Source organism: Squalius cephalus (genome assembly GCF_949319135.1).
Source record: "Squalius cephalus genome assembly, chromosome: 25".
Classification (NCBI taxonomy): domain Eukaryota; kingdom Metazoa; phylum Chordata; class Actinopteri; order Cypriniformes; family Leuciscidae; genus Squalius; species Squalius cephalus.
The window spans coordinates 16,979,966-16,992,030 of NC_137146.1; the positions used below are offsets into that span (position 1 = coordinate 16,979,966).

Genomic DNA, 12,065 nt, shown 5'->3' on the forward strand with positions numbered 1-12,065 from the left:
CAGGCGTTAGAAGAACTCAGTCGAGCCACAGATTTAACCCTTCATGCAACCAAGCAGATGTGCTGTGATATCGCCGCGCTATGGCTGCCATGGTTGCCACAGAGAGACACCTGTGGATCAACCTGACAGGCATCATAGAAAGAGATAAGGCCTTCCTCCTTGATTCCCTGATTTTACCTTCTGGCCTGTTCGACGACGCAGTTAGCACTGTTGTGGCATTCAAGGAGCTCCTTGCTGGGGGCCAGCTCCCATAGAGAGGAGCAGAAGGAGAGTGTGGCTTCTTGAGTCCTACCCCCTGTCATACAAAGATATAGGGGCCAGGAGACACACTCAGCCCAAGCTGACTAAGGAGAGATCAGATCAGCGAGAGCTGATGTACGCAAGTGCAGCAAAGAAAAAATCCTGAGGGAAGTTGGTGGATGCGCTCTTCGTCATTGTGTGCCCGTTTTCCCTCAGGGCTCTCAGGAGGTGTTTCTACTTACCCCGCCACCACCGGTGATTCGGGAGGCAAAGCCATCCAACGGGCCATTCCAAGCGAATCCTCCTTTCGGTTGGTTTGGCTGTTCCCTGCCAGTTTGCTGCTTCAGGGCACCGAAAAAAACAATTCTATAAAAAAAAAGTTATCTCTCTGTCAGACTTTGTGGCATTGTGGCAACTTCTACCCAATATCTCCCAGTGGGCACTGAACACTGAGTACGTTTACATGCATGTTCTTTACCCGATTACGCTTAATAAGCCTACAATGCACATGATCATTGTAATGCAGTTCAGATGTTATGGGAAGAAGGAGGCGGGAACCGGCGAACATTCACAAAGCTTTAATATCAAAAATAAAACAAATACAAAACGAAAGTAAAAGACAGCAGCCCCTCACGGACAACTGCTGTCACAATAAAATAAAACAAAACACAACACAAATTCAGGCCTGTCCTCTCTCGCTCTTCACTGTCGTCGCTCCTCCTTTATGCTTCCGCTCCTCCGTGAGAGATAGGAGACCGGTGCGTCGCTCATAGTAATCACACCACCGGCCTCGTGCCGCTCTCTCACGGCCCTTAGGCCTCGTCCTGCTCGCCACAATCATGTAAACGCATTAACCCGTTTTCCTTTATCGGAGTAAAGTCATAAATGGCTTAAGCATAAACCGATCGTCACAGCTAGATTTTTGCCCCTTATGCCAATTTCGCCGGCATGTAAACGCATTAACTTGATTTCTGTCGGCTTATTGAAGTGCGCATGTGTGATATGTGACAGGAACACGTCCTTACTGTTAATTTAAGCGCATCCAGACAGAGCTATTGTTTTGCAGTAAGGGAGGAGGAAATATATCGCTAACTCTGACTCTTTCTTGACTAGAAGAAGTGGTACAGTCAAAATGCTGCATCTGTAACTGCATGAGAGGATAATATACCAGCCGTAAGTTTCCCGCTGACATGTTGCAATAGTCTTCTTCGGTTTTTAATGCTTTATTTAACATCACAACCGATATAACAAATGAAATACTCTGAGTCAGATATGCAAATTAGTACGTCAAGCTAATAGTGTCACAAATTAAATTCGAAGCATATTAATATCGAGTTCTTTCTTTTGGCCAAGTGCTGTCTCCATGCACATTGACTGGATGCTGTCCTGGTCCTAACCCTACTCCAGGGACAGCCAGCATAAATTAACTAAATTAATAACTTTTTTACAACAGAAATGAACCATCACTGAACTTACTTAAGCTGGCCTATGACACTATTTTCTTCTAGATCTTCTAGATCTGCTGTACATCCAAAACCCCTTGTAGTTAAATTCAACTTGAATTGGCTTTTTTTATATATATATATTTTATAATCATATACTTAGATCATGAAAAATCAACATCTTCCTTCCTCTTTCTCTCATCACAGCTACCTCATCCCTAAACTCTCAGCTCCAGCATCTCCAACAGCTCCAACAGCTACAGCATCACCAGCAACAGCATCATCATCATCAACAGCAGCAGCAACAACAACAACAACAACAGCGAGAACGAGAACGAGAACACCGTGAAAGAGAACAACAACAACGAGAACGGGAGCAGCACCAACATCTCTGCGGCCCAACGCATCTCCAGCCACCCAGCCATCATCAGCTCACTCCCCCTATCCAATCACAAGTGTCTGGACCTTCTCCAGGCTCCGCCTCCACCTGTACCACCTCTAATCATAGCTCAGCTCAGCCTCCCCAGTCTCCGCCCCCTCACAGGCAAAACCAATCACCAGCTCGCAGCTTGCCATCACCTGTTACGCCTCCTCTACCACTACAGGTAGGATTGGAAAAGAAAATAATTTTTTTTATTTCATTGTATTTTATTTTATTTTATACCATTTATAAAGTAATGAGTCGAATTCACTAAACACTTCTCCTTTAAAATAATAACTGCATTTTTCTGCATTCATATTATTTTGCATTCTGCATTTCTTCTTTTTCAATGTACGTTATTTTATACAATTAAAGTAAAGGGACGAATTTGCATAACACTTCCCATTTAAAACAATAACTACAGTGTTCTCCATTCATATTATTTTGTATTTTGCATTCATTTTTTATTTTATTTTATTTTGTACCATTAAAGGGGTCATGACTGCATTGTTTTATTGTTCCATAATATTTCCTGGTGTGCACTTATTATGTTAGTATGATTTTTACATTAATAATTGTCATAATTTAGAAATAAAAGGCCTTTTTCCTAGCCTGATTTTAACCTCTCATTTGAATGCTCTGTTTGAAGGGGCGTGTCTGCTGTGAGACTTTAGTGTAAACGCCCACTGCTGTGATTGGCTAACATCTTTGCATATGAAATAGCTAGAATTACATGTGAAACTCTTTCGAAAACTTTTTACCCCTTTTTTACTATTACAGCTCTCAAGGTTGACTAATCGTGAAAAGTGTTGATTATAGCGTTATATTTAGATCTAATGCATCATATTTAGATTGTGGCTTGAAAAGTTGCAGTGGATGAGCATTGCAGCCGATCACAGACAGGTTGAGTGCATGAATGCAACGATCTCGTCATTCCAACTCAAATTCTGAATGAATGAATCCTTTCATCATAGCTAATAGTGCAAACACGATGTGAATAAGAGATTCGTTGATTATAAGGGGAGTTTTGGCGAGAGTGAATGAAGTGAACAAAGGACCGAGTTCTTACTGATGTGGTCTGGAACTTTATTCAAAATAAAGTTCATCCCCTCTTTCCTAATGTTGGGATCAGAAGGAAGGCAATGCAAAGACTGTGTTTTTTCACAACTTGGCACTGCACAGTGTCTTGTCTTCGGAGCCATCTTTATCGTTTAGTTTCTGCATAGACCTGCATTTGCCTCTCTCGTTATTTTCCTACTACATAGACAGCCATAAAGTGGCACATTCCACAACCTGTCGTTCTGGCAGACTGGCTTCAATATAAGCTGTTTTTAGACAAGAAAGTTTTGAGCTCTGAAACTTACAGGATGTTTTTATAGTAATGATCTCTTATATGTCAAAAGATCAAGGGAATTTTGATTTCTCAGTTCATGACTCCTATAAATTAATGTTCAGAATTCACTGAACACTTCCCCTTTAAAATAAAAACAGCATTTTTCATTTTTGCATTCTGCATTCTTCATATTTTTTTAATGTTATTTTATATTATTAAAGTAATAGGTCAAAATCACTTAACGCTTTCCATTTAAAATAATAACTGCATTTTTTTCTGCATTCATATGACAGCAGTCCGGAATTTTAGGTGGTTTTGATCTGGAAAAAAAAAGAAAAAAACAATGTGATATCAAAATAAATGCCTCACATTTCCAGACAGCCGTAGCCAGCAGCCTTCCTTGTATTGCTCCTCACCCAGATCAACTCTTGTTTACACACTAAAAGTGAAGTTATTTAAAGCTATAATATAAGTTGACTTGTGATGGGGAGCAGCTCCAGAGTGCTGCATGGCACGGGGGCAGCAGAGACCGATCGACTCAATGTAATGACCCCTAAATATGATGTCGCCTCACTTAAAGAACTCATTCTTCTACATTATTCACAACATGTCTGGAAGAATGGAGCTTTGGAGTGAGACGAGGTCTAGGATGAATGTTAGAGAATGGGGCAGTAATTCAATTGAATGATTGAATCTGTCTGGGGAAATCTTGGATATTACAAATATTGTTTCTGGAGGAGGTGCCTGTTTGCCAAGCCTGTCCCTGAAAAAGAATGAAAATTGAAAGTTTATTGTTAAGAGTTTATCCCAGCCATCTTGCTAGCGACAGCAATAGACTATTATTGGAAATGAAGAGCTGCGGAATATTGAATTACGAGTAATGATGTTTTTGGTGTAACTAGGTTTGAAACAATTTTATGATAATCACTTATTGACATGTTGTGAAAATGTATAGTATATGCACCCGATTGAACCAGATTAGTTTTCAACATATTTTATATTTTGCAAATAAGATCTTGCATTGGGAAGTCCAAAGCACCATATGTCAGTGATGACTGGCTAAGATGAGTTTGTTGATATTTTATTTTGTTATCTGTTATTGTCATGCAGGCTTATAAAATTGAAACAAACTCCACAGATGGCACACATGAATCTTTGTTGCTTCAGTTACTGTAGCTCATGTCTTTTAAAGGGGTCTTGTCATATCAAATTTGCCTTGATCTGACATTTTCATTAATAAAAAAGCTTTTTCGAACTCAAAGCTCCCTCAAAATGAGCATTTATTGGAACTAATCTGCAAAAACAACTGCAACTTTGTGTAAAACTAAATATGACATAAAAATTGCACTAATATTATCATGTATGATCTGACCCCTTTAATTTTTTACACAGCTTTTGTTTTAAATGGCAAACATAAGTGATCTTTTTATATCTTCTGTCTGTCCATCAGTTCCTCCTCTTCCTCTTCTCATCTGGCTGTCTGAGTCCGTCACTAATAACATGTCCTCCTCCCTACATGTCCCAGTGGTTTCATTTTGGTTTGAGAGAGGCCAGGGTCGCCTCTCCATCCTTCCCCGCATTCATCAGCGTCACAGCCCTTATTGCTCTGTGCTGTACCACAACCCCTCTTCCCCTTCCCCCTTTTTATGGCTGCCATCAGTTTAGTCATTTATTTCACCTTCTGTCCCTCTGCCCGGCTTGTATCACCAGCTGGACCCTATGGAGCCCCACACTTAATGGTCTCCAGAGCTCAGAACTAGTGGTTTCCAAGGGATTCCTTAGGAAAGGCCAGCCATATATTTCTTCATTTATAGTTGAAGCACACCTAATTCGATCTGTCAAGTTATCATCAAGCCCTTCTGATACGTGATTCAGATGTTTCAGAGGTGGAATAGATTAAATGGGGGTGGGGAGTGACAATGGGGTCTCCAAAAATTTGGCTTGGATGCATGATGTTGCCAGCATCAGTATATGCATCCTCAGGTCTAGATGTTTGTGAATTGTCTTAAATGGAATTATTTATCTGAGCATCTGTGCACAGGTTTTACTTCATATTTGTGGTTGTATAAGGTGTGTTGTAATTTGATCTGTTTTAAGGGATGATGTACAAGCTAGTCTATATTGCAAAAATGAACCCCGACATGGTGGTCAGTAAAGTTATTTTGCGATAATTACTGATTGCCTACATTATCCTGGTTCAGGGTTACTAAAGTTAACTAAAACTAAAACCATAAAAAACTTTTCCGTTACTTAAAATACAATAAATGTTAACTGAAATGTCAACTATTTTTCTCACTTCCATTTAGTCAACTTAATTTAGTCAACTTAGTGTACTTAACTAAAACTTATAAACCAAAATTAAAAGTAAGAAAAAATATGTAGACATTAAAAAAACTAAAACTAATAAAAATTACTAAAACTTGAACTAAAATAAAAATAATGGAAAACATAAAAAAGTTATTCAAAATATGAATACAAACTGTTATAGTATCTCAATGATACTAAAATAACACTCCTGATTTTACGTCTTCTTAAAGCTGTAGTCCGTGGTTTTTCCTCTTTGTCGCCATCCCTGTTCGAAATCTGCAATTGCAGTTATTTGAGGAATTATCAACTTTACGTGGGTTGTGCCTCGGCACGGCACAGCGCGGGTGAATCCAATGTTTTGAGGAGAATGTGCGGCTGTCAGTCGCCGTGCCAGATTGGATACTGTCATTTAGAATCACAGATTATACTTTTTGGAAGTATGACCAACATAAGAATTTTCACCGGAAAATGTCGTCTGAACAAGTAACATCCACTTTTGTTCTGACCAACTAAGAGGGAAAAAAAGCATTGCAGTAAATCACGCTGATTAAATCTAACGATTGCGTATCATATCACGTCAAACCTTCCAAATTATACTTTGTTCTCAAATTGTTAATGTTAAAAACAACAGCATTGCGTGACTACATTTATTGTGTGTTAGGGCTACCTGTAGTTCAGTACTCTGTAACTGTATGAATTAAGCGAACAAGTGTGCTACTGTTACTGTGCTAATGGAGTTCAGTTCATGCCACCTTTCAAAAGCCCTTCCGATATTATCCTTGTTTTCGCATGGGCCCGGTTGCAGTCTCTTATTTTCTGAAGTCCAAAGTCTTTTGCATTTTACAACGGGTGAATCTCCAGTTGTCACTGAAAAGCTTGAATTTCCCGCGGAAATCCACCAATACCACTGGAATTAAATACAAGCTAAAGGCAAGCAGATAGTTTCTAACACTGGCTGGTTATGTACTTGCTCAAAAAAATATTTTGGATAATTTTTAACCCAGAAAAGTTACGGAATGCAGCTTTAAATAAATAAATATTGATGAACAGCTACACAATCATTTGCAAAGTCAGAGAAAGTGTCTTTGATAATACTGAAGCACCCTTTTTAATATTTAATATTTTAAAATTACAAGATTTAGAGTTGTAGCCACTTTTATATCAGGTATTACTTATGAAATATAAAATATTGCCCAATCCAATTAATCCAATTACAATTAAATATGAGTTGTGTGAGCAGGCTAAATATTTGTACTTACCAGGGTTTTAACCAAGAGAACACTGCATGAGGACCCAGAACAAAGCCTTGAGGAACACCCTTCGCCTGGTGTGTTAAGAAAGCTTCTCTACAGGTTTTTGATCTGTACTCTCTGGTTTCTTTATCCTAGGGGTCCATGATTAGATTTTACTGCTAAGAGTCATGTGTGACCCTCTTGTTAATCCAAAGAGAGAGTGGCACCAGAGAAGACAGCGTCATTACCCAGCCCTCCACTGTGTGAGAGTGAGAAAAATAGAGCGATAAGTGTGCATGTGTGTGTGTGTGTGTGTCAGGAGTCAGAAGGGGTTTAAAGTTCCCGCTTCATCGGGGTCCACATTACCACTTAACCAATGTGATTGTGTGTGTGGCAGGGTTTGCAGGCTGCCTCTCCTGAGGGGCTGGAGTCCGTAATTGGGCTTATGTGTGCGTCTGCTTGAGAAAGTTACAGCATACTTCACCTGAGTGCTGATACCAGCCTTTAGGGACAGCCACAGTTAGACATTGCGAACACCTAGAGAATTTTGGGAATGTGTATTTCCAGGGTTTGTCATAATTATCCCTTCTGGTCACACAGGTACCACCCCGCCCTCTTGCTTTCTCTTGCCTCCCATTCCTCTCTTTGGGTGTAATACTTTTGGTAAGGGAGGGCAGACAGGTCTCCTATTATCTGAAGACACCTAAAGACACAGATAGAGGCCTTCTGTTGCTGAACTGACAACATGACAGCGTGTTAGCATCCCACTCTGATAATACAACAGTCAGTGTGTCCAGTGTACGAATCTAAGTGCTCACTGTCTGCACTCTCTCTCGCTCTTTCTTTCTCTCATTTTTCTTGTCTCGTCTTTTCTTTATTTGGTCAAAATTTCAGACAGGGTGTTTTGTAAGTCTCTGACACTGAGATCCTTTAGACAGTTCAAATTTATGATTTTCCAGTAAGACTTTTTCTGTAGGCTGTGATGTTTATGCATCGTGTTTAGTGCAGATTCGTACATGTCATTTGGTTGAACTAAAATAAAGAAACGGCAAAATACACATTATTAATGAGAGCATTATTAACAGATCATTGAGATCCAATATTTGGATTTGGAACTTATTAATGTACTGTAAATACAAATAATAAATTTTTAAAAAATCTATGAATTAAAAATAGATAGCAGAAAAGGAATAGTTCAGTTAAAAATGAAAATTCTGTCATAATTTACTCACCCTCAAAGGTTTGAAACAACTTGAGGGTGAGTAAATGATGACAGAATTTTCATTTTTAAGTGAATTATTCCTTTAACTACATTTTCAATTTGCATTTTTAATATTGGATGATGGCCCATTTAAAGTCTTTTTTTTTTTTTAAAGCTTATAAAAAAAAAACTTTATAGCATAAACAAAAAAGTCATAAAATAACAAAAAAAACAACAATGTAGCAATGTTTTGTCATGCACTTTCAAAAAAGTACACTATTTACACAATTTCAAAGACTTAAATGGATAGATTTCCTAAAAAATATAAATTCTGTCATCATTTACTCATCCTCATGTCGTTCTGAACATATGTGACTTTCTTTCGTTTACGGAACACAAAAGAATATTTTGAAAATGTCTCAGAATGTTTTTTTTTTCCATACAATATTGTTTTGGTCTCCATTGACTTAGCTATTCCACAACACTGTTACCAAAATATTACCATCACAATCATGTAAACAGGAAGTTTAAAACCTCTCCCATCCTTCTCTCCATCGGTTTTTGAAAATATGTTATTCTTTTACCTCCCAGTAAACTCTCCTTTGGAGAGCCAGCATTAGAAAGGAAAAAAAGTAGGGGAGGTAGAGACTGGCTTTTGTGACGACAACCAGGCGGTGGAGATTATGAAATTTGCCTAAGTGTGTTAATTGGCTGATTAGCAGGGTGGCTGGATTTGCAGGTGCTGATTGATTGGAGCGACGGGGTTTCTCCACGCTGAGGGGACTCGGGGATTTGAGGAGGAGGGGGCGGCTCGGTGGGCAAGCTGGTTACACCAGAATTGATCTTAATTAGATCTGAGAGACCTGCCACAGCAGAATGGTCACAGCGATTAAAATGAAAAACAGGAGAAATTACTGATCAAATTAATCATAATGTCAGCCTACAGCTGTAGGTCTGCTGTAATTTGCCACTCCACTGGCTTACATCAGCCCTGAGCCACACGCACACACTGATCTGTGGCACAGGGAGAAGGAGAGAGAGGGAAGCAGAGCAGACCATACACACACACTGATGTAGGCACATATACAGTAGACACACTCGTGTTGTGATGATTTGTGTGTGTGCTCTTGTATATATGGTTTATGAAGACACAAATGCGTATAATAGCATGGCTATTACAACATAAACATGGTTTACGAGGCAATTTCCTGTGTCCTCATAAACCAAATGGCTTAAAAACATAAAAAAAATGCAAAAGTTTTCTGTGATGGGTAGGTTTAGGGTTAGGGAACAAAATATTTTATTAAAGGGATAGTTCACCCAAAAATAAAAATTCTGTCAGTAATTACCTTCATGTTGTTCCAACCCCGTAAGACCTTCGTTCATCTTCGGAACACAAATTAAGATATTTTTGATTAAATCTGAGAGTTGGATCACTCCTCCATAGGCTTCTAAGGCATTATAACTTGCTGGCCCAGAAAAGTTATTAAAGAGATCGTTAATATAGTCCAAGTGACTACAGTGGCTCAATCTTAAGTTTATAAAGCGACGAGAATACTTTTTGTGCGCAAAAAAAACAAAAATAACGACTTTATTCCACTATTCATTTCCTTCTCTCTGGGCCTCGAGTTTTTTCACGTAGTATAACTGCGTAGCGCATCTGTGTTGTACGTCACACGTAGGCTCACTATTGGCCGACGCTGGTCATGTGTGTGATGCATTTTTGGGTGAACTAACCCTTTAATATTCCTGTGATATAAGCTGAATTTTCAGCAGCCACCCAGTCTTCAGTTTCATATAATCCTTCATAAATGAAACCAGAAATCCTAAAGAAACATTTCTTCTTATTATCAGATTTGAAAACAATTGTGTGCTTAATATTTTTGTGGAAACTCTGAGAATTGATTTTTTTATTTATTTGATGTTTTTATGATTCTTTGATGAATAGAACGTTCAAAAGATCAGAATTTATTTTGTAATATGAACGTTTTCTGGTGTCTCTCTCTTTCTCTCTTATGTTCCGTCTCTCCTAGCATGTCATACTACTGTGCGCTGTATGTTCAGTCTTTGACCTTGCCACTGTGTCTGCCTCCATGGTTCCAGACAGAGAGACAGAAAGACTCTGGCCAAAAACATTTGTTCATTGCTGGCTATATTCTGATGCAATCAAATTTTTATATAAAATGAATAAGTTTTATTTTTGAAGGACTTTTAAAGGGATAGTTCACCCAAAAAAGAAAATTTTGTAACCATTTACTTGTTCCGAACCGGTATGACTTTTTTTCTTCTGTGGAACATCACAGAATGTATTCTGAGAAATACTTCCCAATACAGTACAATGGAGTTCAGTCACCCAAACTATTAGCTTACCAACATTCTTCAAAATATATTCATTTGTGTTCCACAGAGGAAAGTCTCACAGGTTTGAAACGGCATGCGCGTGAGTAAATAATGACAGATGATGACATGACTGTGGCTCCAGAAGTGATTAGTCAAATAACATTTAGGCTACAGCTCAAGTGAAAAATGTATTTGAGCCTTTGCCCATGAGCAAAGATGCCAAAATTCAGATTGTGTACATCTAGGGGGTTCTGCACCACCTGAAGAACTGCCACTGAGACAGCTTTAACGGACTATTTTCTCCAGGTATTATAGACCACCTTGGTCTTCGCTGTCTCTTTCTCCCTTCTCTCAGACAGAGTGGCTTTACGGGTCTGCCAGGACCCACCGACCCAAAGTCTTACGGCAGTAATTACAGGCTACTGCCCGGTATTCAGCCAACGCCAATTTATTGCCTCAGAGTATGGCAGACTCCCCTTGTCTCCTCTTGCTCTCTCTGTCTTGCTCTACCGTTCCTAACTTTCATCGCTCTTCCATTTCCCTCTCACCTATCCCCTTTTCTATCTCACTCTCTCCCCCATTCATACCTTCCCTCAACCTCTCTATTCTGTACTGCGCCCTTACTTGTCCATCCTTTACCCCCACTTTCTCTCCCACTCGCCCGTCGCTGTAAGACACACCCCTCCTGATGTACTGATGTGTGCCACGGGAGGCTCAGACCCACGAGTGCTGCAATTACGCCGGCCTCTTCTCCTTTCCTCTCATCTACCTCCCTCTATCTTTGTCCATTCTCCACCATTCCCCAGCAATCAGCCATCATTATAGCTCGTTCCTGAAACCCCATCCCTGCCAAGGTCAGGCGCCCTTCCAACACTCATATGATCATGGACAGACACGTATACGCTCACACATGCTGTTTTTGTTTCTCGCAGTGCCACCTTATGCAGTTTTTCCCGTCTCCATGGCTGATCCTGAACCCTGGCCTTGAATTTCCCCCCAAACACTAATTATCTCGTTTTTATTGAAAGGGAACATCCTAATTTTCAGAAAATGATCAAATTCAGACCACCGTTCAAAAGTTTGTGGTTGGTACATTTTTTTATATGTTTGTGAACAAAGCTGCATTTATTTGATCAAAAATACAATGATTACAATTATTTAATTATTAACAATTATACAGTTATTAACATTGTAACAAATATTATTACAATTTAAAATAACTGTTCTTTTTTAACATGTAATTTATTCGTCACTACTGTTTCCCGAAACTATATTGTCACAAATGTGTCATTCAACCATGTCACGCAGGTGGTGAAGTAATAATTTATTTTAACTAATTCATTTGAGATTGAATTAATGCCAGATTTTTTGTTATACATTATGGCCATGGCCTAATTAGTCCAATTCTAATTTTTCCAGATTCAATCATAGGCTCCTTACATACTAGAGCACGTATACACGTGCACACTTTTCAAAAACAGTGCTTTAAATCGCTTGACAAACTAAAAGATGTAAATGAAATTTTTGTATATTTTTTAAATGAAAGATA

At 39.0% G+C, this 12,065-nt stretch overlaps 1 protein-coding gene across 4 annotated transcripts in view; it reads left to right on the forward strand.

Annotated features, from left to right (window-relative positions):
- Window positions 1–12,065, forward strand: part of pou6f2 (POU class 6 homeobox 2) — a 125,890-nt gene that overhangs the window by 77,731 nt on the left and 36,094 nt on the right. For all 4 annotated transcript variants that reach the window (XM_079862995.1, XM_079862998.1, XM_079862996.1 and 1 more), the window contains exon 5: window positions 1,890–2,287. In XM_079862995.1, the coding sequence (XP_079719121.1) occupies window positions 1,890–2,287 (398 nt within the window). The remainder of the gene's footprint in view (window positions 1–1,889; window positions 2,288–12,065) is intronic.